The sequence below is a fragment of the Eptatretus burgeri genome, chromosome 9, assembly GCF_056783735.1.
Source record: "Eptatretus burgeri isolate ZD-2024b chromosome 9, Ebu_testis_v1, whole genome shotgun sequence".
NCBI lineage: Eukaryota > Metazoa > Chordata > Myxini > Myxiniformes > Myxinidae > Eptatretus > Eptatretus burgeri.
The window spans coordinates 35,614,063-35,637,808 of record NC_140969.1 but is presented as its reverse complement, the minus strand read 5'-3'; the positions used below and the strand labels follow the sequence as shown (position 1 = coordinate 35,637,808).

The 23,746-nt window shown below is 45.3% G+C and overlaps 1 protein-coding gene across 2 annotated transcripts in view; it reads left to right on the top strand.

The window, feature by feature from the left end:
• The window catches only part of GDI2 (GDP dissociation inhibitor 2), a 63,624-nt gene that overhangs the window by 29,420 nt on the left and 10,458 nt on the right, over positions 1-23,746 (top strand). For both annotated transcript variants that reach the window (XM_085894728.1, XM_085894729.1), the window contains exons 4-7: positions 623-757; positions 2,107-2,305; positions 6,888-7,019; positions 18,835-18,934. In XM_085894728.1, coding sequence (XP_085750854.1) covers positions 623-757; positions 2,107-2,305; positions 6,888-7,019; positions 18,835-18,934 — 566 coding nt within the window. The remainder of the gene's footprint in view (positions 1-622; positions 758-2,106; positions 2,306-6,887; positions 7,020-18,834; positions 18,935-23,746) is intronic.

Here is a 23,746-nt window from a genome sequence, read left to right as displayed (position 1 = left end):
TGGCAATAATCAACAGCAGTTTGTTTGAAGGTGGACTGTGGAGTAGTGTGACAGTCATTCTACACCAGCTACGGTGAAGCATGGGGATGAATCAGTGCAAGTGTGGGGCTGCATCTCAGCCAAGGGTGTCAGATTTACATTAAATTGGAGGTGTACTTACTGCTGACAGGTATTGTCAAGTTCTGATGCATCATGTCATACCCTCTGGATCCATCTCATTGGATGACGATTAATCTTCCAACATGACGATGACTGCAAGCATGCAGCCAATGTGGTGTAAAAACATCCGGGACATAAAAAGAATGATGGAACACTCACAAAGATTCCTTGGCTTGTACAAAGTTCTGACATGAACATCACTGAGGCTGTGTGGGGTTATATGGATACCGAGAAAGTCAAACGGCAACTAAACACCTTGGATGAAGTGTGGAAAGTGCTACAGCATATTTGGAACAACATTCCACAGTCATACATTGATAAACTGTATGGGAGCAAGAAAACAAGATGCATTGCATTTGTCGGTTCATTTGTGTGTGAATGAAACCTTAGAGGTAATGTTGAGACGGTTGTAACTTCAGGCTGACAAATGGCTGATCGATTTAACACCTACTTGTCTCTGCAGGACAGCTCGTGAAGATGCTGCTGTACACAGAGGTCACCCGCTACCTGGATTTTAAGGTAGTGGAAGGAAGTTACGTGTACAAGGGAGGAAAAATATACAAGGTTCCATCAACCGAGGCTGAGGCAATGGCTTCCAGTAAGTATGTTGGGGAGCATTTAAGCTTGAGCATAATTTGATCAGAATCAACCGTCATGGAACTACATGTGGTGCACACATTATGTGTAAAATCTGCAGTTATCACCTTGACATAAATGTTCACATCTTTGCAAATGTGAAAGACACATGTGAATATTTTTATAAATTCGCAAAAAATCTCTGAAGCCAATTGTGTCATTAATAAAAATAGTACACTTACAATGCCGAGAGTAGAAATTTGTTATGGAAGTATACGGACATGGATCATTCTGCCTCAAATCCACCGATGTTAAATTAGCTCCTGCTCAAGCCCCTGGAGTCTTCTGAAATTCTTTCTTGTATGTTCCGACATGTTTTGGGATTACATTTCCAAAATTTGATCTCATCATGCATTGACTGGCAGGATAGCCTAGACCGAGAGGTATGTGCACTCACCTCTGAGCGGTCTAGCCTGGGTTCTAAATGTCAACCCAGCTATAAACTGTCATCAGAGTGTTTAGGATGGAGGGCGATACATCAGTGTGTGTGCCATCCCTCGGATCGTCATGAAGTCGGATGATCTGTCTGCAACAATTTGTTGGCAGACTGGTTCGCAAAATCATACTTTTACATGATGAGATGCTCAAGCTTTGTAAATTTAATATTAAAACATGTCTGAACATCCACAATTTTTCGAACAAACTAATGGGGTCGAGCAGGAACTTGATTTGAGAGGGAATGACCCACCTGTCATTAGTCAACTAGTGCACAGACCTACCCTTTGTAAGGTAGTGTGCAGACCTGTTTTTGCCGAGTGGCACATATACTGGTCTTCGTAGACTGGCATTGAGCTGTCAATTGTAGATTGAAACGTGCGCTGTCATTTATCGTTTGGTGCTTGAGTTTGCCTTTGGGAGAGTGGTATAAGGATCTGTGATTGGTAGAGTGGTGCAGGGACCTATCATTGGTAAAGTAGCATACAGACCTGTATTTGGTAGTTTAGCATGTAGAAGCATGTTTAGTAGAGTAGTACATGGGCTTGTCTTTGGTCAAGTAGCATGCCAAACTGTAATCTGTAGAGTGTATTGTCTGGACCAATTGTGATCCAAGACTTCCACTACTCTCATTGTCAACAGTTGTGCCCAAGCTTTTCTGTGGTTGAATATTGCATGGACTTCTGCATACAAACTTGTCTGTGGTTTAGTCACACGTGAGCTCCTCTTTGGGAGATTAGCATGCCAATCTGTAATTGGTAGCCCACTTGGAGCGTATTGTCCTGGACAATGAATCATTTTACATGAATAACTGTGTTTGATTATACGGTACACTGGGTCAAGCTTTCTTCTTCTTCTTTTTTCCCTCGTACCTAGAACTCATGGCATTGTTGGAAAAAAATCGTTTCCGTAAGTTCCTCGCATTTGTTGCTGCCTTTGATGAATCTGACCCCAAGACTTGCAAGGATGTTGAGCCTTCAAGAACAACCATGCGTGACATCTACCAGATGTTTGAGCTCGGACAGGATGTTATCGACTTCACGGGACATGCTCTGGCTCTGCACCTCACTGACGAGTGAGTGTGCTCTCTTGGGTCTTGTATGAGTGCAATACCAGTCATTCAGCCAAATAATAAGAATAATCTATAGTCTATACTATAAAGTGCAAATGGTTTGTGTGCTCGCTAACTCCTCTAGTTTTTAATCACTGTCCATGCACTCTCTGATGCCGTTGTACACCAAATCTCTCTCTCTCTCTCTCTCTCTCTCTCTCTCTCTCTCTCTCTCTCTCTCTCTCTCTCTCTCTCTCTCTCTCTCTCTCTCTCTCTCTCTCTCTCTCTCTCTCTCTCTCTCTCTCTCTCTCTCTCTCTCTCTCTCTCTCTCTCTCTCTCTCTCTCTCTCTCTCTCTCTCTCTCTGATGTACCACACTCTTTGCAGAATGTCGGTACTACTGAAGCAGCTTCCTGAGCAAGGGTTATACTGGGAGGTTTGCCATTGCCTTCCCAGCTGTAGTTAGAGCAGGAAATTGTAATTTGACCATGGTGTCAATGATAACTCACCTCCTCTCCATGAAGGACACCATGGGGTCTTTCACGTCCACCCACAAATATCGGCAGACGAGATACCCAGTTTAACGTCCACCCGAGGGACAACACACACATTGAATCACTCAGTCTGTGAAACACCAGGATGACAGTTTATATCTGGGCCTCAATGTGAACCCAGGCAAGACAGCTCAAAGGCGAGTGTGTGTATATGTCATCCTGAACCCAGGCCATCCTGTACAATGAATGAGGGCTGTTATTTATCCCTCCCTTAATTGTGCAAATTTTAGAGTGTTCCAGATGAATCACCATTACTTTATACATTCATTATGAATGCACTATTGATGACACAAATCTAAAACTGGTACCATTAAGGCATTGTTTCATGTTCCGTTTCTTTTTGTCCAGGGGTGGCGAGTGAAAATGGAACACATGGCAGAACACAGGCTGAATGTAGTAGAAAACCAAACTCGCTGAGTGGTTTATCGAGACAAAGTCAGTCGAGACAGTTCAGAGGAAGTTCAGGAGAGAGTTTAAAACTCACGGATCCAAAATTGCAGAAGGTGGAGAAGTTGGAGAAAGTTCTTTCAACCCTCAATTCTGACTCTGCCATTGGACCACATCAGCTCACATGTCCTAAAAACCTGCTGTACCTTCCTTGCACTTCCTCTCTTTGCCCTTGTCACCGTATCATTTTCTCTTGGTCATCTTTCATCTACTTGGAAATCAGGCAACATCACCACATTACAAAACTCGAAAAATCTGCAAAAACCAATTCGGATTCAGAAAAGGTCACTCAATCTTGGACATGCTGCCTATACTCTCCCAACAATGGATGGAGGCCCTCAATGTCAGACATGAGATCAGGTCCGTCTATCCAGACATATCTCAAGCTTTCGATAGTCTGGCATCCTGTCTTACTCTCAAAAATCTATCTTGTAGCACCAAAGGCCAACTCCACTCTTGGGTTACTGACTTTCTCTACTCTCGTAGCCAATGTGGGGCTCTCACCAGAATTCTTTCACCTCCTCTTCCTGTTAAGGCTGGAGTGCCACAAGGCAGTGTTCTGGGTCCAGTCCTATTCTTAATCTTTGTCAACAATCTCTTTGACGCTCTGGAAAATCCTCTTTATCTATTTTCCAATGACTCCACCCTCTACCGTGACATTCCTCATCCCTCAGACAGCCAGGCTGCAGCCTCTTCTCTCTTTTCGGATCTTGAAAAAAAATCACAAGTTCGTCAAACACTTGCAATGTCTTTCAATCCTGACAAATCTCACACTCTCACTCTCTGAAAGGACCAGAAGGCAAACCCTTTCATCTTCTTTCTTAATGATCCTTTTGAGGAAATTTAGTCACTCAAACTCCTGGGTCTCACCATCAGTCATGATCTTTCTTGAGCAAACCACATTTCAAAGTTGGCCTCCAAAGTCAGTTGCTGATTGGGCATCCTCCATCATACAAAGTCCTTCCTTGGCATACATGAACTCCTCTCCACCGACAAGGCCTTCATCCGCAGCTTGAGGGAAGACTGCTCTTGGAGTCTGCTGCCTCTGAACTGGCACCGCCTCTGCCTCATACCTTGCTCAGCATAACACCATGGAAACCAAGGCATGAAAGATTATTGGAATGTCCTGTGATGAAGCCAAGTTTATGGGCCGATCATTTTCCAATCGCAGACAGGTTGGTGGTGTCTCTGTCTTCTACCACCTCCTTTCTGGTCTTGCACCTTCTGTTCTTTCAGTGCTTTGTCTTTCCCACCCCCCCCCCCTAGATTTTTCGAAGGAACACATGGTCCAATAGCAACCCTCTTCTGGTGTGCAACTCCAAAAATCCAGAATCATTGCTCACCTCCACCCATTCATTCCTCTTTTTTCCAACCTGCAGAACCAACTTCCACATTCTCTTCAATCTCATTATTCGCTCTAAATCTTCAAGACAGCTGTTCACCACCATCTCAGATCATCCCCCATCCAACGCCATGATCTCTTCCACCCCTGTTAAAGGCCCTGTCACACCTTGACGTTTTAGCCAGCGTATGGCAAGGTATCAAAATGTATGTAAAACGCTGGCGTACGCTGAACTATTGATGTTTTTTTTTCCAGTTTTGGACGTATTCATAACGAGTTGGACGTATGCATAACGTATTAGTAACGTACACAGAACGTTTCGATAACATTTAGATAACTTATTTCAACAAATGCTGAGCGTGTTGTCAGCGTTCACAACCTATGCCCAACGATAGTCTAACTTAGGCATAGCGCGCGGCAGCGTAGCGCCGACGTTCACGTGGCGTAGTCTATTAATAGGCTGCGGCTCAACGATTCAAATCATAACCGCACTAGACGTTGAAGTGTCAAGCCTCTGTCACACGTTGACGTTTTAGCCAGCGTATGCCGACGTATGAAAAATTTGCCGAATACGCTGGCACACGTCGAATACGTTCTGGGTAAGTTTTGTATATGTTGAGAGCACACTGAAGCATGCTGGCATACGTCGTAGTACGCCGAGTAAGTCGACAAATTTTCAGCATGTTGAAAATTTTTCGACGTATGCCAGCGTATGACACATGAGCATGTGCTGGCCATAAGTTGTAGGCACGTTACGCGATCGTTGACACACGTCGACACACGTTACTTGCAAGTTACTCATAAGTCGAAACACGTCGAGGTAATGGTTAGCGTCAGTGTTCCAGACTCCCTGTTTTGTTTTTTTGTTTTGTTTTCTTCGGTATGACGGTGATGTTGACACTTCGATTTCTAGTGCAGTTATGATTTAAATCGTTGAGCGGCAGCCTATTAATTATATTATATTATAACCGCACTAGAAATCGAAGTGTCAACATCACAGTCATACCGAAGAAAAAAAAACAAAAAACAAAAAAACAGGGAGTCTGGAACACTGACGCTAACCATTACCTCGACGTGTTTCGACTTATGAGTAACTTGCAAGTAATGTGTGTCGACGTGTGTCAACAATCGCATAACATACCTACAACACGTTACTCATAGGTGAGAAATAAGTTTCGGGTATGCTAAACATTACCTCGACGTGTTTCAACTTATGAGTAAGTTACAAGTAACGTGTCGACATTGTTCACGATCGCGTAACATGCCTACAACTTATGGCCAGCGTATGCGGAACGTGTGAGTCATACGCTGGCATACGTCAAAAAATTTCAAGCATGAAAAATTTGTCTTACAGCTCGGCGTACTACGACGTATGCCAGCGTGCTCTTAACGTATACAAAACTTACCCATATGTATTCGACGTGTGCCAGCGTTTTAGACAAATTTTTCATGTCGGCATACGCTGGCTAAATCGTCAAGGTGTGACAGGGCCTTAACCCACCCCAAGCTAGCTTCCTTCCAAATTTCCAGTTTTTTCTTCTTGAGTGTTTGCTTCTTTATCAATCTTGCCCACCCCATGCATCATCCCCTACCCCTCATTCCTCCCCTCACCCATTGTTTGTCCACGTCTCCCTCTATTTTGTACTTCAACCCTGCTGTTTGGTGTCCCCTCCTCCCTCTCTACTCTTGCTTTTGTCATGTTGCATCCTGATCTGTTCAGTGTTCTCGTTCTTCCACGAGCCTTGACCTTGTATACAAAAAACAAACAAACTTGAGACAATGAGAAAAGTTATGGACAATGTGCATATTGATACATGCTATTTTTAATAGGAGATGGTGATACTGAACATAGCCTGAAGTGAAACAACACTTTTGACTTTCCTCGATAGAGTTGTACCAGTTTTATATTTTGTCATGAATAGTTTATGGATTGGTAGCATAATCTAGCAGTATGCACACTCGCTTCTGAGCTGCTAAGCCTGAGTTTGCATCTCAACACAGCTATAAACTGTCACCCTGGTGTTTGACAGGCAGGGCATAGCATAACATCTTTGACAGGTGTTTTGGAGTTATGGTCATACATGTTTGACATATGGTCATACATGTGTAGCATGTTTGACAGACAGGGCATATCAGTGTGTGCATACCATTCATTGCAGGGACTTCTGCAAACACTGGATCTTCCAACCGGTGATGGTTCAATTGAAATTGGTTCGACATGGGATGTGTTCTCAAACTAAATGTTTATCATTGCCTGCCTTTCAGGTACCTGGATCAACCATGCCAGGAAACTATCAACCGCATCAAGTTGTACAGCGAGTCTTTGTCTCGATATGGCAAGAGTCCTTATCTCTACCCACTCTATGGGCTTGGAGAGCTTCCACAAGGATTTGCAAGGTATTTGTGTGTTTATTTGCTATTCGTGGTGGAAAAGTCTTCCCATAGAATGTTTAATTTGATGTGACAGTGGTGAGACCTTTTCACAACCATTTGTTCCATCCATCCCCCGGATGAACATTAAACTGGGTGTCCCTTCTGTTAGCATTATTGGCTGAATGTCAAGAAACCCCACGGTATCCTTCATGAAGAGTGGGCGAGCTATCCTCAGCAATCTGAACAAATTCCAAATTCCCACCGAGAATGTGAGCTTGCAAGTTATCTGCTCTTATTGGAGGTTCCTCAACGGCACGTTACACTGCTTGCTACACACTCACGTCACCCCCTTCCCAGTCACCAACGAGAACGAGGGTTCATCCAACACCTTACACCACACAGTCTTGAGAAAAAGGACGTGGGGAGTGTCTTTTGAACTTTTGATTTTTGTTTCCGAGCACGATCTATATTTCCGACTAAGCCAAAATTTTTATCTGCATCTCGATGTTACTCAGTGTGGAGAGCATGCGTAAGCCTCAGTGTGTGTGGCAAATTGACCGAGATGGCATAACGTTTTGCCCAGAAGTTAGGGGCATTAAAGGAAGGGCAAATAACGTGGTATCTGGTCAAGGTGGGAAGAAGTTGATTGCGGTACACTGAGGAGCAAATGATGTCGGGAAAGTTTACTTAGAGGTTTTGAAAAATAGATACAGGATTTTGAGTAAGCAGCTGAAAGCAAAGGGTTGTGAGGTCATGTTTTCTGGGATTCTCCCAAGATTAGGAAACAATATAGAAATTATGAGCAGAGCAATAGATGTCAAACAATGTCTGGAAAAATGGTGGAGGGAGGAAATTTTACATTTAAGAAGCAGTGGGAATCATTTAGGGGACAAAGGGAGTGTTTCCAGAATGATGGCCATATGTAAAATAGAAAGGGAGCAGCAAGGATTGCAGTGGGAATTGAGAAAGGAATTCAGGTTTTCAGGTCAGTGGAGGGTGGGGAAGCTATTAAGGAAGGAACAGATGATGTAATTGTGATGAGTAAGGCCAGGCAGGAACATAGAATTTCATGAAGGGAAAAGTTAAACATATTTCATTCCAATGCCAGAAGTTTAAATAATAAGATGGAAGAGCTTGAAGCCAAAGTAGATAGAGAGGAGTACGATAGAGTTGCAGTGAATGAGACATGGTTTAAGGAGGAGAGTAACTGGAGGACAGGATTAGAAGGCTACAAGGTGTATCGGTGTGATAGGAAGGAGAAAATAGGAGGAGGAGTTGCAATCTGGGTAAAGGACAGCATTGCATAAAGACAAAGGGGTGACATTAAGGAAGGAATAAATGTTGAGGATTCTGTGTGGGTAGAGATTAGAGATTGTAAAAAACAGTAAGATACTGGTAGGATGCTTTTATAAAGCTCTGGGTGTGAAGGAAGAGGAGGAAGGAGGAGTACATGAAGAATTCAAAAGGGTATGTGGGAAGGGAAGAGTATTGATGATGAGGGATTTTAACTTGGCAGGGATAGATTGGGTAGATGAACAGGGAAAGGGCAGAGGAGATGAGGATTTCCTGGTTTTAGTCCAGGATTGCTTTTTAACCAAGTTTGTAGATAAGCCCACGAGGGGGAGTGCAGTGTTAGACCTCCTTTTATGTAACGATCCCAAGATGGTGGAGGAGGTGGAGGTCGGGGAGCATTTAGGAGCAAGTGACCATAACATTGTGTGTGTGCAAAGATTCTGTTAAGGGTTAGAGTTCAGGATAGTAGGGTAAGACTATTGGATTTCAGGAAGGCAAACTTTGAGGGTACGAGGAGAGAATTGGGTGATGTAGATTGGGAGACTCCAACAACAGTACAATCAGCATCAGAGCAAAGGGAAACCTTCAAGGAGCAAATGTGTAGAGTGCAGAGTAAGTACAATTCCAATGAGGTGTAAAATTAGAAGCAGGAAGCAGCCAGGGTGGTTGAGAAGTGAGATAAGGAATGCAATTAAGGAGAAGCAGAAGGCATTTATTAGGTCCAAAATAACAGGACTGGAGTTAGATTTATATCACTATCAGAGTAAACAGACGCAAGTTAAGAAAATAACTCGGCAAGCCAAAAGACAGTACGAGAAGGACGTGGCTAAGAATATCAAACATAATAGCAAGGCTTTCTTTAAGTATATCAGGGGAAAAGAACAGGTTAGGACCAGTGTGTGCCCATTGAAGAATCGTACCGGGAGAGTGGTTAGTGATAAAAGTGAGATGGCAGGCTTATTAAACAGGTATTTTTCTTCAGCTTTTACACAAGAACAGTCAGGAGAATTGCCAATAACCGAGAGTATTTATCGAGGAGGTGAGGAAGGGCTTTTACAGAAGATCCAGGTTGTAGTGGAGGAAGTAAAGGAACAGCGAGGTAATCTAAGAGTATATAAGGCTCCCGGTCCAGATAATATGCACCTGAGAGTATCGAGGGAAGGGGCTGAGCAGGAAAGCGAGATGTTAATGGATATTTTCAATAGCTCACTGGAGTCAGGACAGGTACCGGAGGATTGGAGGTGTAAATGTAACACCATTATTTATGAAAGGATCGAGAGAATAATTGGGAAACTATAGACCTGTTAGTTTGACTTCAGTGGTGGGGAAGGTGTTGGAGACATTAATTAGGGACCAGATGAGGAACCTTTTAAATACATATATACATATATATATATATATATACATATATATATACATACATATACATATATATATATATATATATATATATATATATATATACATATACATATACATATATATATATACATATACATATACATATATATATACATATACATACATATACATATACATATACATACATATACATATACATATACATATATATATATATATATATATAGATATTGTTGTAGATTTCCGCCCGCCGGCGTGCGACCGACCGCGTCTAACCAATAGTGGTCGCTTCGCCCACCGAACGGACAATCCAGTCACGGCTTTCCAGATCAATGCCGAAAACCAGCCACGGGTGTGTTTTTAACCACACCACCACCTTGTCCGCACTCCACCCACGCTACAGGGTCCGATCGCCAAATCTTCGATTTACCTAATTATTCGTGCGGCGAAGTTACCGAGAGATTGTACCTCAACGGGACCGCTTGGAAATGAGCCGCTTAAGCAGCTCACTTCCTTTTGGGATAACCGAGCGGGGTATTATCGCGCAGTCCAGTTGGACCCGATCACTTTACCGGCTATCTAAAAACCAACTATATTCCGAGTGCAAGATAGCAGCTCAATTAAGGGAAGAGGACGCAACTAACAGGTTTACATTCACACAAGGACATTTATTATAATAAAGCACGTGTGCAATTATACAGCAACAAAAGCACGACAAAAGAACTACGACCATCTATACGAAATGCAATGCAAACATTTACAGCACACAAAGCACTTTACAAATTCCTACTTATTAGATGGGCCCACGGATACACGTACACACACACACACACACACACACACACACACACACACACACACACACACACACACACACACACACACACACACACACACACACACACCCAAGAAATGGTGGCAGAGGCCTCTAATAACGGGCTCCAGCGAGAGCGAGCTAGATCCAATCGCCGTGAGCTGCGATCGTTCCCGAGCTCCCGCGAATCCTCCCGCACTTCTAAAACACGTGCTGGTGAGACGAGGCGCCAGTCCTTCCCGTCGATGCGTCGCTTCCCTGAGGATCCACCTCCAAGAAGAGGTCGATGAGTCGCACCAAGCCGGGAACCAAAATGGAGAACAAAGAGCTCCACGAACAAAGAAGAAGAAGCCACCACTCGCAACTCGAGCCGAGCAACCGGCTTAACTTTCTTCCAAACAAGGCAGCTTGAAGAAAAAAGCTTTACGCAGCCTCTGACCCTAACCAGAGTCAAGCAGGACCCGAAGCTCTGCTGAACAACTCCTCTGCAGAAGCAAAAAGCTTCCGAAGGCCTCAACCCTAACCCAAGCCAAACAGGACCCGAAGGTCTGCTGAGAGACTACTCTCTGCCGGAGCAAAAAGCTTACTCCTCATTAAAAACAAAGAAAGGATCTCGTCCTTATCCTTCTCCGCCCCCCTCCCCCACACCTGGCGTGACTCGTGCCGTCGTGGTCCATCCCCCCGCTCAACCACGGGTGGGAGGGAGTTGTTGACATCATGAGTCACGGGACGGCATGGTTCTTCTTCCTCTTCGCAGAAGAGGGGGAGAGATGTCTCCATTGTTCGTTCCCTAACTATTAAATCTATCCGCAGCGCATCTAATCGATTTCTGAACATTTAAACAATGAAAGGTGAGCTATCGAGGGAACAAGCACTTATCGACATAGCTGACTAAAGGAACCTGTATGTTGTGTGCAATTGAATTCCCAAATTCGTAACACTACCCCCTCCCCTTTTTACAGACTCGTCCCGAGTCGTCAAATTTTCGTGTGACCAGCATGTGTAAGTTTTCCCCCAGTACGTTCTACCTTCGGATCCCTGAGTGCGACATTTCTTTATACGTGTCCCAAAAATAAATAACCTAATGCGCTGCGTAACTACCTAAACAAACTCTCAGACTCATTCGGACAACTTAACTAAAATTGCCGGCGCTAAAACAAACATGCAGGTGAGGTTCCACGTATTTACAATTTTCACTCAACTTATCCATTACTTAACCATGGCCCAGGACTTGTGATCTGTGAAAAGGGAGAAGGTAAATTTCATTTCAAAGTTCATTGATGCAGGGGAATGGATGGAGATGGTAGCAAAACACAAATGAACATGATGGATGCACGGGCTGCCTGCAGGGCAGTCCTTGCAAAACTGTATGGTCCTGGCACACATGGTGATGGATGGACACATGGGCAAACACAAACAAGGGCTAGCAGGCATGGGGTCATAGCAGAGGCAGGCAACTCGGCATGGCAAGGTAAGCCCATGCAGAACAGGCGGCTGCAGCACAACAGGCCGGCAGGTGAAGCTGGCCGGCCTCTGGTGTGGTTCCATCATGTCTGGAGGGAGTGCGGTGGTGCCGGCCGCTTTGAAGGCGGGCTCGGACCGAGGCTACTGTCTCCCCCCACTCTATCGCCTTTGCCTGTCTCTGTCCATACCCACTCCCTTATTTTGCCACAAAACACAACAAAATTTAGCCCCTCTTTATTTTTATTTCCCTTTTATAATTGTCTCCCTAACCCCCTTTATCGTCATTGTCCGGCTAGCCTATCATGTCCACCGAGCCTACTCCCAACCCCTAAAATCCTTTTCAGAGGGGAATAGGGAGAAACTAGTGTCCTGTCTTGAGGCCCAATGAAGCCTCAGAATGGCCTCCTCAGAGTTCAGCAATCTACCCAGGTGAGTCCAGCGGCCTACAACGAGCGAAGGGACGGATGGTGCGAAGGGGTACATCTCCGAACTACCCAAACATTTATTACATCTGAAACTACCCCAGGGCTTTCAAAAACGCCTCACACTTTTAAACTATCGGTTCTAAAAACCATGATTCCCGTCGCCTGTGTTGGTGTCCATTATAAATTTGGGCCTTGCCCTCAAATTTTCATTCGTGCCCTTGCACAATTTCCTGGCTGGGCAGCGTGGCTCAACTGGCAGGAACTCCCCCTCTGCCGAACACTAACCATGGCACCCCCAGGCCCGCAGGCTGCCTCCGAGGCTAGCTGCTCCCTATAAACGCGGGGGGTTACCCTCTCTGGCATTGCCCCTCTCCAATGCCCATGTGGCGTGTTGATGCCCCGGGTCCCTTTCCCAGGGTCGCACGTGCCCACTACACTGCCCCCGTGGCATTCTAGCGCTACGGGTCACATTTCCGACGGGTCGCCCGTGCCCACGACACTATCCCGGCCCCACTTGGGCCCTTGGCCTACTCTGGCCGACTAGTCCGGTGCCTGGGGTGCCCACTAAACAAAACTCACCTTTCCACAGCCACGCTCCCAGCCGGTCCATGAACTCCAATACCCCTCCAAACGGGTTTCGTGCCTTCTCTCGACACCAACATCAAAACGACTTCCTTATAGTAAATATAACGACCCACTAACTGAACATTAAACTGACCCAGAGGTCTCTTGGGTGGGAATCACTCCTCCCCCCAATCAGTCATCGCACCATGCATACCACATTCGCTCCACTCACACACTTGGGCCCGCTGTCCCACACTCATTCCTCACACACTTTTCATTTCACAACTCACACCAACACTCTATACTGCAATCCTTCCTAATTAAATCCCCTGACTAACTCGTGCTCCCTCGTCATCCCTTACATCAATGCACATTCCACTTACTCTACGTAGCTAAGCTATGTCTCCACTACACATTTCCCGTCTGTCTGTGTCTCCGAAAATCCCAAAATTCTCATTTCCTAAATCTGAACTAAAACCCCTCTAACTAATCCATTCCACGGGCTCCATGAGGCCTTGTCCCTGCCCCATGAAGCCGGTCTAACTATCGCTAGCCCATCCCCCTAACTAGTAGTTCCTGTGCCCCCAGACAGGGGGGTCTTCCACCCCTTGCCCAGGGAATCCTGTTCACCCAAAGCGAGGCTTGCTTTTTTTTTCATGCGCACACCAGCGCGGCAACTCGCAACCTGCGCTCTTTCCCCATGACGTGATGGCAGCTGTTCTCGTTTCTCACACCTCGTCCCTTATCGGATGGCACCATCCGGCAGGGATTTCCCTCCTGCCGGATTCCAACCCTGCAGCCACGACGTCACCCTGCGCATTAAAAGCAAGCCTCGCGTTTCGAGGGGTTCCCCACGCGAACACGTGCTCTGCTCTTCGGAGCTTTACAAACTCGCTCGCGTGGAGAACCCATCCGGTCCAAATCCATAATCCAGCCTACCTTCTGTCCGTCTGCGGGGTTGGCTCGAATCCACCGCAGCGTTTCCGGACCAGATTTCACTCGAGTAGCCGCACACGTGCCGGCCTCGTGCGTAGCACAGCACGGACCCCACGCGCGATGCCGTGCAAACCCGGCACGGACCCCAAAACAGCTACGGCCGCTACTCGGCCTTTGTCCACCGTCTGGTCCCGTCTCTGTCGCACTCTCGCGCACAAATTCCCATGTGCCACGACGCTCACACACCTCGACATGACATTCCCACCGGGACATGCGGTTGCATGTTCGCGCATGCCAACCGCCATCTCCCTCACGTACAGCGACCTCACACATGCAGTTTCTCTCACACACGGCCTTCCACTTACACGGGGGGTTTCACTCACCCACGGTGTTTCATCCACACACGGGGAATCGCTTACACACGCCATAACACTTACACACGGGGTTTCACTCACACAATGCGTGCTTTCCAGCACGCATTTCGCCACACTCATAACCACACACACCGGGACGACCACGCTGGGGATTTGCGCTACCTCAAGCGCTCCAGGGGTCTCCATACCCCCCAAGCTCCACATGCACCCGTCAACAGCACTCGCCCCCTCCACCTCGCAAAGCTCGACCGGACCCACCTGGTCGAGATCCACTTCAAGGGAGCATAGCGTCTCCCTCCATTCCTGAAGGAGGCTATCCGACTGCTTGCACCGGGTCACGACACATTCCCCGAGCTCCCCTTCATTGTCCCCCACTACTTCCATGTGTGTGTGTTCGTCTTTAGTTTCATCTCTATCGTGTCGTCTCTCCTCTACCGTTTCCATCTCCTGCGTCTCTGTTATTTCTTTTACTTCTTTTATTATCTCCCTCGTCTCTACGCGTCTTGTACACGTCTCCGTCACCCCATTTAATTTTTCTCTCTGTGTCACCGTCACTTTCTCCGTCACGACTCTCGCCCAACACGTCTCCCGCATTACTTTGTCCTCCACCGCGGGGCCGACACAATCCACACTCTCCCTCAGCTCGTTCGCTCCAGCACGTGGCTCCGCCATTTTGTGCTCCACTGCCCGTATCTCGTCGCACGCAATCGCCATTATGCCCGCCTGCAGGCCTCGCCCCATGCGCTGCATCTCCTCCCACAGTGTTTGCATATTTCTATCCATGTTGATATTCATGCCATTTATCTTGTTTTCCATCCTGCACGCATTTCCACTCATCGCTTGTGTGATCATCTCCACCATTTGTGCGATGGCCGATGGCTCGAGCCGGACCAATCCGCCATTATCGGTCACAGTTTCGCTGGGGAGCGGGAGGGGTTTTGACAGAGGAGGGGAGGGGGGTGTCATACACCGCGGCCTCCGCCGCTGCGCCCATTTCGGACTCTGGGTTTGTTTGTGGGGGATGTTCAACCTGCATATTGGGGATGTCCTGCACGGGGATCTCGTCCTGGACCATGGATTCTACTATTTCTAAATCTAAAACCCCCTGCTCCCGTTCGCCTTGAACTGCCATCTTTTGTATCGGAATAATTTTTAAAAGCTCGAAATTTAATGGGAATCGAGGGTCGCTCCACACACCCTTGATCCGATTCCTGTTAATTTGGCTTGGTGTGAAGGCGGGAGAGTTTTCACCCCACTCCTCGACACCAGTGTTGTAGATTTCCAGACGTTCAGGATCAAATTGCCATTTATATCTCAACGGAGCCTTATCGCGCAGTCACATTGGACCCGATCACTTTACCGGCTATCTAAAAACCAACTATATTCTTAGTGCAAGATGGCAGCTCAATTAAGGGAAGAGGACACAACGAACAGGTTTACATTCACACAAGGACATTTATTATAATAAAGCACGTATGCAATTAAACAAGGCAAAACACATATGCAATTATACAGCAACAAAAGCACGACAAAAGAACTACGACCGTCTATACGAAATGCAATGCAAACATTTACAGCACACAAAGCACTTAACAATTTCCTCATTATTAGACGGGCCCACGGACACACGCAAACACACACACACACACACACACACACACACACACACACACACACACACACACACACACACACACACACACACACACACACCCAAGAAATGGTGGCAGAGGCCTTTAATAATGGGCTCCAGCTCGGAGAACAGGTGAGCTGAAACCCAGAACCTATCTCGAACCTCTCCACCTCATGTGGTCTTCAAGTTGTTCGGACCAGGGCTGCAGCGAGAGCGAGCTGGATCCAATCGCCGTGAGCTGCGATCCTTCCCGAGCTCCCACACTTCTCAACATGTGCTGGTGAGATGAGGCGCCGATCCTTCCCGTCGATGCGTCGCTTCCCTGAGGATCCACCTCCAAGAAGAGGTCGATGAGTCGCACCAAGCCGGGAACCAAAATGGAGAACAAGGAGCTCCATGAACCAAAAAGAAGAAGCCACCACTCGCAGCTCGAGCCGAGCAACCGGCTTAACTTTCTTCCAAACAAGGCAGCTTGAAGCAAAAAGCTTTAAGCAGCCTCCGACCCTAACCAGAGTCAAGCAGGACCCGAAGCTCTGCTGAACAACTCCTCTGCAGAAGCAAAAACCTTCCGAAGGCCTCAACCCTAACCCAAGCCAAACAGGACCCGAAGGTCTGCTGAGCGACTACTCTCTGCCGAAGCAAAAAGCTTACTCCTCATTCAAAACAAAGAAAGGATCTCGTCCTTATCCTTCTCCGCCCCCCTCCCCCACGCCCGGCGTGACTCATGCCCTCGTGATCCATATACCCCGCTCAACCACGGGTGGGAGGGAGTTGTTGACATCAGAGTCACGGGACGGCATGGTTCTTCTTCCTCTTCGCATAAGAGGGGGAGGGATGTCTCCATTGTTCGTTCCCAAACTATTAAATTGATCCGCAGCGCATCTCATCGATTTCTGAACATTTGGACAATGAAAGGTGAGCTATTTCGGGAACAACCACTTATCGACATAGCTGACTGAAGGAACCTGTATGTTGTGTGCAATCGAATTCCCAAATTCGTAACAATATATATATATATATATATATATATATATATATATATATATATATATATATATATATATATATATATATATATATATATATAATTTAAAATTATAAATATGACCAGTTTTGGTCACCACCACTTCGGAAGAACATAGCTGCCATAGAGAAGGTTCAATGCAGGGCTACTCGATTGAATCCAGGCCTAGCTTGACTCGGCTATGAGGAACGGCTGAAGGAGACAGGGATTTATTCACGAGAAAGGAGGCAGTTATGAGGAGATATGATGGAGATGTTTAAGAGAATGAAAGGTATAGATAAAATAAGTGCAAAGGATTATTCAGCAGAGTAGACAGTGATAGGACTGGGGGCCATAGCCTGAGAGTAAAGAGGAGAAGAGTTAAGACGGTAGGCGGTAGTAAGGCAGGGGACTTTCACTCAGAGAGTTGTTAATGCTTGGAATGGTCTTCCTGGAATGTTAGTTGCAGCAGAAACAGTAAATAAGTTAAAATTGGAATTAAATAGGTACCCAAAAATATTGGAGATAGAGCGGTATACGGATGCTGGCAGGGCTTTAAGGTAGCTTGAGCATCGAGAGGTGATTGTGTGTATGCATGTGTATGGAGTGTTGTCTGTGGTGGTTTTGTCAAGTGGTGGTGTGTGGTTGGTGGTGGTGGTCGTATGGCAGCTCAGCTGCCAGGGTAGCTATCATTTCTTGAAGCGCGACTGTGTCGCTGATGCAGTGCCCCTCTACCAGTACACACACTGGAACTGGTACTCATTTCGCCGACCTTGGAAGGATGACAGGCTGAGTCAACCCCCTGGTGTATTAATTCAGCGGCCGACGGGGCTTGAACTCAGAACCCGAGGATCCCAAGCCGCCACCCTAACCAACACCAGGTTATGTGGTGTGTGGTTGATGTGCGTTTCTCACCCAAGAACTCCCTTTGCCCACTCCCCCCCCCCCAACCATAAAGAAAACAAAAAACATTTTGCATTTTGTTTTTTTTTGTATAAATTTGTCTGGTGTTGATGTGAGGTTGGCACGATGGGCCGAATGGCTTCATCCTGCATCTAGATTCCCCATGACACTACTAAACTGAGGGTTTTTGGAAATACAAACATGGTAATTTGTGTTCTACAGTATGTATATGTATATACTGTGTCATTCAATTGAAACAAGAGAGAAGTTTTCAAGGCTGCAGAAAAAACAACAATATTAAATCGGAAGTTTACCACCATTAATACAATCACGGGTTGAGAGACATAATGTTGTAACTGCATTTTTGGCGGGGTTGAATAAAATGGCTCTCATGTCTTTCAACACCATATTTCGCGGGTTGAGAGACATAATGTTGTAACTGAAAATTTCCCATTTCCTGCAAATCGCTAATGAAAGATAAATATGGTGTTGAAAGACATGAGAGCCATTTTATTCGGTTTCACCAGAAATGCAGTTTCAACATTATGTCTCTCAACCCGCGACATGCTCTTTTACACCACTTTATATAACACGTTAAATTAGTTATTCATGCCTGTTGTTTGTGTCCTTCATGACATCCTTATGAAGAATAAGTTTCCTGTTTGGAATGATGTTCAATTTTATTCGACTGCCAGACAGGCAGACTAAAATAATTACCATTACCACTCTATGCACATGCACGATCAGGACGAGATTCCATACAATTTTCCAAATTGAGTGCTAAAGTACGGCTAAAGTGCAGGTTCATGTTTTGAGTGATGTTCTGATTCTTGTTCTACAGAATTCAAAATATATAATTAAAGTGAAATCAAGTAGTTCCTCGATTATAGACTGACATCTGTGAGACAGAGTAAACCAATTGTTTAACCCCACTTTGTGCTTCGTGCACAGAGTAATTAACATTCCTTCTGTAGTCAGTGTGTGCATGTACGGGCCTGCTACCATCATTAGTGACAAAATGGCTGTTCTAAGTTTCATCACATTAATGTGTGGGTTCTCGATTTACAGGCTGAGTGCAATCTTTGGTGGAACATACATGCTCAACAAACCAGTGGATGAAATCGTGATGGAGAACGGGCGTGTGGTTGGGGTGAAGTCAGAGGGAGAGGTGAATAACTTAAGGCTGATGACTCCTTTTGGACAATGGGACTAATGCCACTCTCACATGCTTCTTAGCATTTGCAACTCATCCACTTTATCATTCAAGCTTGTGTGTGCTGCCTTGATTGGCCATTTCTCATGACATTCACTGTAGTTTTACACTGTGGAAAATGTTCATCTGCTATTTACTACTCTCCCTTGGCAACATGAATTGTGAGCAGCCAGATGCCCTCTTCTTTTGCACAATGTGTTTCAAAAAAAGAAAAAGAAATCATTGAAGGATTTGTAATTTCACCACCGATCACTTATAATACTTAATACTCAACCCCCATCAATTTGAATTGAATTAGAACAGCATATGCCAAGCTGAACAGTTTACATTTTGTAAAAACCTGATTGGCCGGATCTGGATTTGGACCTGAACCAACATCTAATCAGCTTGTTCTTGTCATCTACCCAAATAATCCACGAAGTTTTGGCATAACTCATTCACAACGTTTTGAAATATCGTGTTTGTTCCGATCTCTCAAGGGTGAAGAATACTTCCAAAAAAAATTTGAAGTTCGAGTGGAACCATATCTTCCCCAAAATCTAATCATTTCGTCCCTGTCACGCACCCAACCTGTCCACCAACTTTCGTCCAAATCCATCCAAAACTTTTTGAGATATCCTGCTCACAGAAAAACAAACAGACAGAAAGGGGTAAAAACATAACCTTATTCCACCTTCAGGATAGAGGGAAATAACCGATTATTTTAAAATTGAATACATCAATTATGTTCCTCACTATTTTCATAGATTTCTGCCAAATGTCTCACTGGATGTACAGACACGGGCTTTAATAATGCAACGTTCGTAAATCGTACGTGACTGCAAACGTTTACTTTCAACTGCATAACAAAATATACACGTCTTTGGAGTGTATTAATTTAATTATGATGGAAATTGGAGTTCCTTCAACATTGTTAGCAATCCTTCAATACACCATTATTCATGTTTTCTGCACCATCAGAACACTAATGTGACATGAAAAAGGCTTTCTGAAGACTATTTGATTACATATATATATATATATATATATATATATATATATATATATATATATATATATATATATATATATATATATATATATATATACATATACACACATCTATCTTTCTTACAACTCACTGACTAACTGATATTAAAGATCGGTACCTTCCGGGTGAAGTAGAAAGCTGAAATTTTGCGTTGCGATGGAAATCTAAGCCGGTACACCGGAAAAAAATTCACAGCATCGTCAGACAACATCCAGAAATGAAAATATAAATAAATGAAAAAAAAAATGAACGTTAGCGACCCTAGACAATGGGGAAGCACAGTTCATATGCTTACACAATGTGTAAGCACACCCCGCAAGCACATCTAAATTTATTTACATTTTCAATTCGGAAAGCCAGGTGGTGAACCAGTTGAAAAGGGGTGAAGTTCCTGGGTTCTGTGGCATCCATGCTGAACTTCCCAAGGCTGGTGGAAATGCTGTACTAATGTCATCGCATGCAGTTCTGTGTTCTGTCTGGAACACAGGCATCATCTCAACTGACTGGAAGAGGGGTCTTGCTGTCCCTCTCTGCAAAGGGAAGAATGGTCGCCAGGGCTGCACCAGCTGTCGAGGGGTGAGGCTGCTCTCAGCGCCGGGCAAAGACTTTTCTCGGATAATTCTTGATAGGGTTCACCACTATCTGCTTGAGCACCTGTGCCCAGAACAGTCAGGCTTCACACCAAAGAGGTCAACAATTAACCGTACCCTCGCTCTTTGGGTCCTCACCCGATGCAGGCAAGGGTTTCAGCAGGGGCTGCTCGCAGACTATGTTGATCTCCGCAAAGCATTCGATTCAGTGAATCGGGATGCCCTCTGGAGGATCCTCTGTTTTTGTGGGGTGCCACCAAAACTGATCAATCTGATTTCTGAATTATACTTTGGTACTGAGAGTGCTGTGAGATGTGGTGGTTCCATCTCTGACTTATTTCTAGTTGTTACTGAAGTTTGTCAGGGGTGTGTACTGCCCCCCACACTTTTCAGCGCTTGTATGGACTGGATTCTGGAGATGTCAGAGAGATCAAGCTGTGGTGCATCGTTTGGGAAACTCAAACCTCTGACCGTGATTTCACAGATGATAGTTATCTTTGTGGAGACAATGGATATCCTTCTGGTGGCCCTTGAGGCACTGAATGAGGAGTTGGAGCCACTGGGATTATGGGTTTGTTGGGTCAAAACCAAGATCCAGGTTTTCAATGACATATTGGATGCTGCTATCTTGCCTGTACTTGTTTATGGTGAGGATGTTGGGGTCACGGTGAGATTCACTGACCATGGCAGTGATATTCATGTCTCTGCATGTTGTGATCAAAAAGTCGATAGACGTCTGGGTTGGGCCTGAGAGTCATGGATTCACTGAATCATGGGGTGTGGTGCTATCGGTACCTATGCAGGAGGATGAAACTCCGTGTAGTTGAGTCTTTGGTCCTTCCAGTCTTGCTCTACAGATGTGAGATTTTGACTCTGACGAAGGATTTGAGATGGAGACTTCACTCCTTCAGTACCAGGTATCTTCACAGAAACCTTGGCTATCACTGGTCAGAATTTGTATCCAATGAGTGGCTGCTGAGAGATTCAGATGAGATTTGTTAACTGTATAGTCCGTGAGCACCAGCTGTGGCTGTATGGACATGTGACTCGTTTTCCTGACACTGATCATGCTCACCATATTCTCTCAGCGAGGGAGCCTCATGAGTGAAGGAGGCAAATGGGCCGGCCACATGCCTCATGGTTGCAGCAGGTTGATGGGAATCTCAAGGAGATGGGGATGGGTCAGACATCTGCTTGGGGGATGGGTCAGACATCTGCTTGGGGGATGGCCAGACTGAGGCCCCTGGAGTACCGGCGGAAAGTAGACACAGCAACACGCTGCTCCGATGCATGCTCCCATACCTGACTCGACCTTGTGCACCCCTTGCATTCTCCCCTATCCCTCATCATTACCTGCATCTCTCTTGTTTGGCCGTCTCAGTTTATTGTGTCCCTTGGTCCTGCTGTTTGCATTTCCTCTTCTCCTGCTGTTCCTTTTGTTATGTTGTATCCTGATCCGTTCTGTGTTGTAATTTTTTCACGAGCTTTAACTATGTATACAAAATTAAAAAAAAGATAAACAAAGATATAATTACAAAGAATGTTGCTTGGATGACATTTAAAAGGGGGGAGGGAAATGGGGAGAGGAGTACAGCTTGACTGTTCATGTTAAACAAGTCCCAATTGTAATTTACTTGGACCTCTCTTGGTTTGAATCTATATTCTTTGAGTTTTGTGTTTTGAGGAGGCCAAGTTTGCACTTGTTGAAATTAACCTTTAATCTTCCCTTAAAATTTTGGCTTTCCATTTGATAGCCTTTTGTGACTGATGGAAAGTCACAAAAGGCTAATTTCATTTTCCTTACAAGATCAAGGTTCATAGAAGAGCCTGGTGATGAAGGTGAAGGTGGGAACTGATAGTGGGGAAATTCTTGGGCACAATAAGCAAGAGAATGAACAAACAGGAAAAGAGGAGAGGAGTGGAGGAAATGCTGCAAACTGCAAGTAACTGTGTTGGGGATGGAGAGTGTCAATGGGGATCATAAATATTGTGGGTAAGGATGAGAGTTTATCCCTCCTTGAATCCTTGGAGAGAAGAGTGAGATTGCACAGCCCCTGGTTAGTGGTTCCACAGATGGGAGAAGCGAGGAACAAAAACATTTAGATGTATGGTGAGGCTAGATTTGGGGAATTTCTTTATCAGGAGGGGGTGATGAGCAGAATGTATCCATCCTGGAGAGGCTAGGGATGGTCAGAGAGCTGAGAGGGTAGAGGAAATCAGACCAGAAAATGGGTAAAAAACAGAGGCCATCATCCTGTCTGCAATGTGGGAGTAACAGGCCTTTGTGCTTCAGCCTCATCACAGGAGATTCCAGTAATATTGAGAATTTTAGATTCCACAGAATCCAGAAGACAGATGTGATGCTAGGCATCGACCATTCAAGGAGAGGAGTGCTTGGATAAATGCTTTATAGACTGAACAGTTCTGATTTTTCGAGGAAAGACTTGGAACAATGGAGGATGCCTAATCTATAGCTGGCTTAAGAGGTCAGCTTTGCTATATGCTCAGCCCAGGAGAGGTCATGGATGACAGTGAATTCTAGAGGTTCAAGTGATTTAACCTCTTCTATCGCCTGACCATGAAGATAGATATGTGGGTTGGTTTGATGATCATTCTTGAGCTTCAAGGCAAGAGATCTTTCAGGAGTGAAGGATATGTTCCATTTATCAGGCCAACATTTAATCAATTCCAGATCAGAAAGTGACACAGCTGCTATCTGCCTATCAATGGGCCAAGGAACTTACAACACAATATGGAGAAATGTGCAAAAAGGAAGGGAGGGTTTTCCAGAGCATCGGAGAGTCATTTAGACAGATGTGGAACAATGCTGGACCCAACACACTGCCTTGGGGAACTCCAGCCTCCACTAGCAGAGGGGAGGAGAGAGTTCCATTAATGGAAACATGTTGACTGCATGAGTGGAGGAAGTCAGAAATCCAGGTGTGAAGGTACCCTTGTAAGCCACAGGTAGAGAGCTTGAGAAGCAGAGCAGAATTCCAGACTGTCGAATGCCAAAGATATCAATGCCTTGTGAGATGGTCCTGGCCTATTGTTTGAGATTTAGGACCAGCAACCATTATCTAGAGTTGCAGCATGTCCAGCGTTGATTGATAGAGACAAAACATGACATCATTAAACATTTTCACA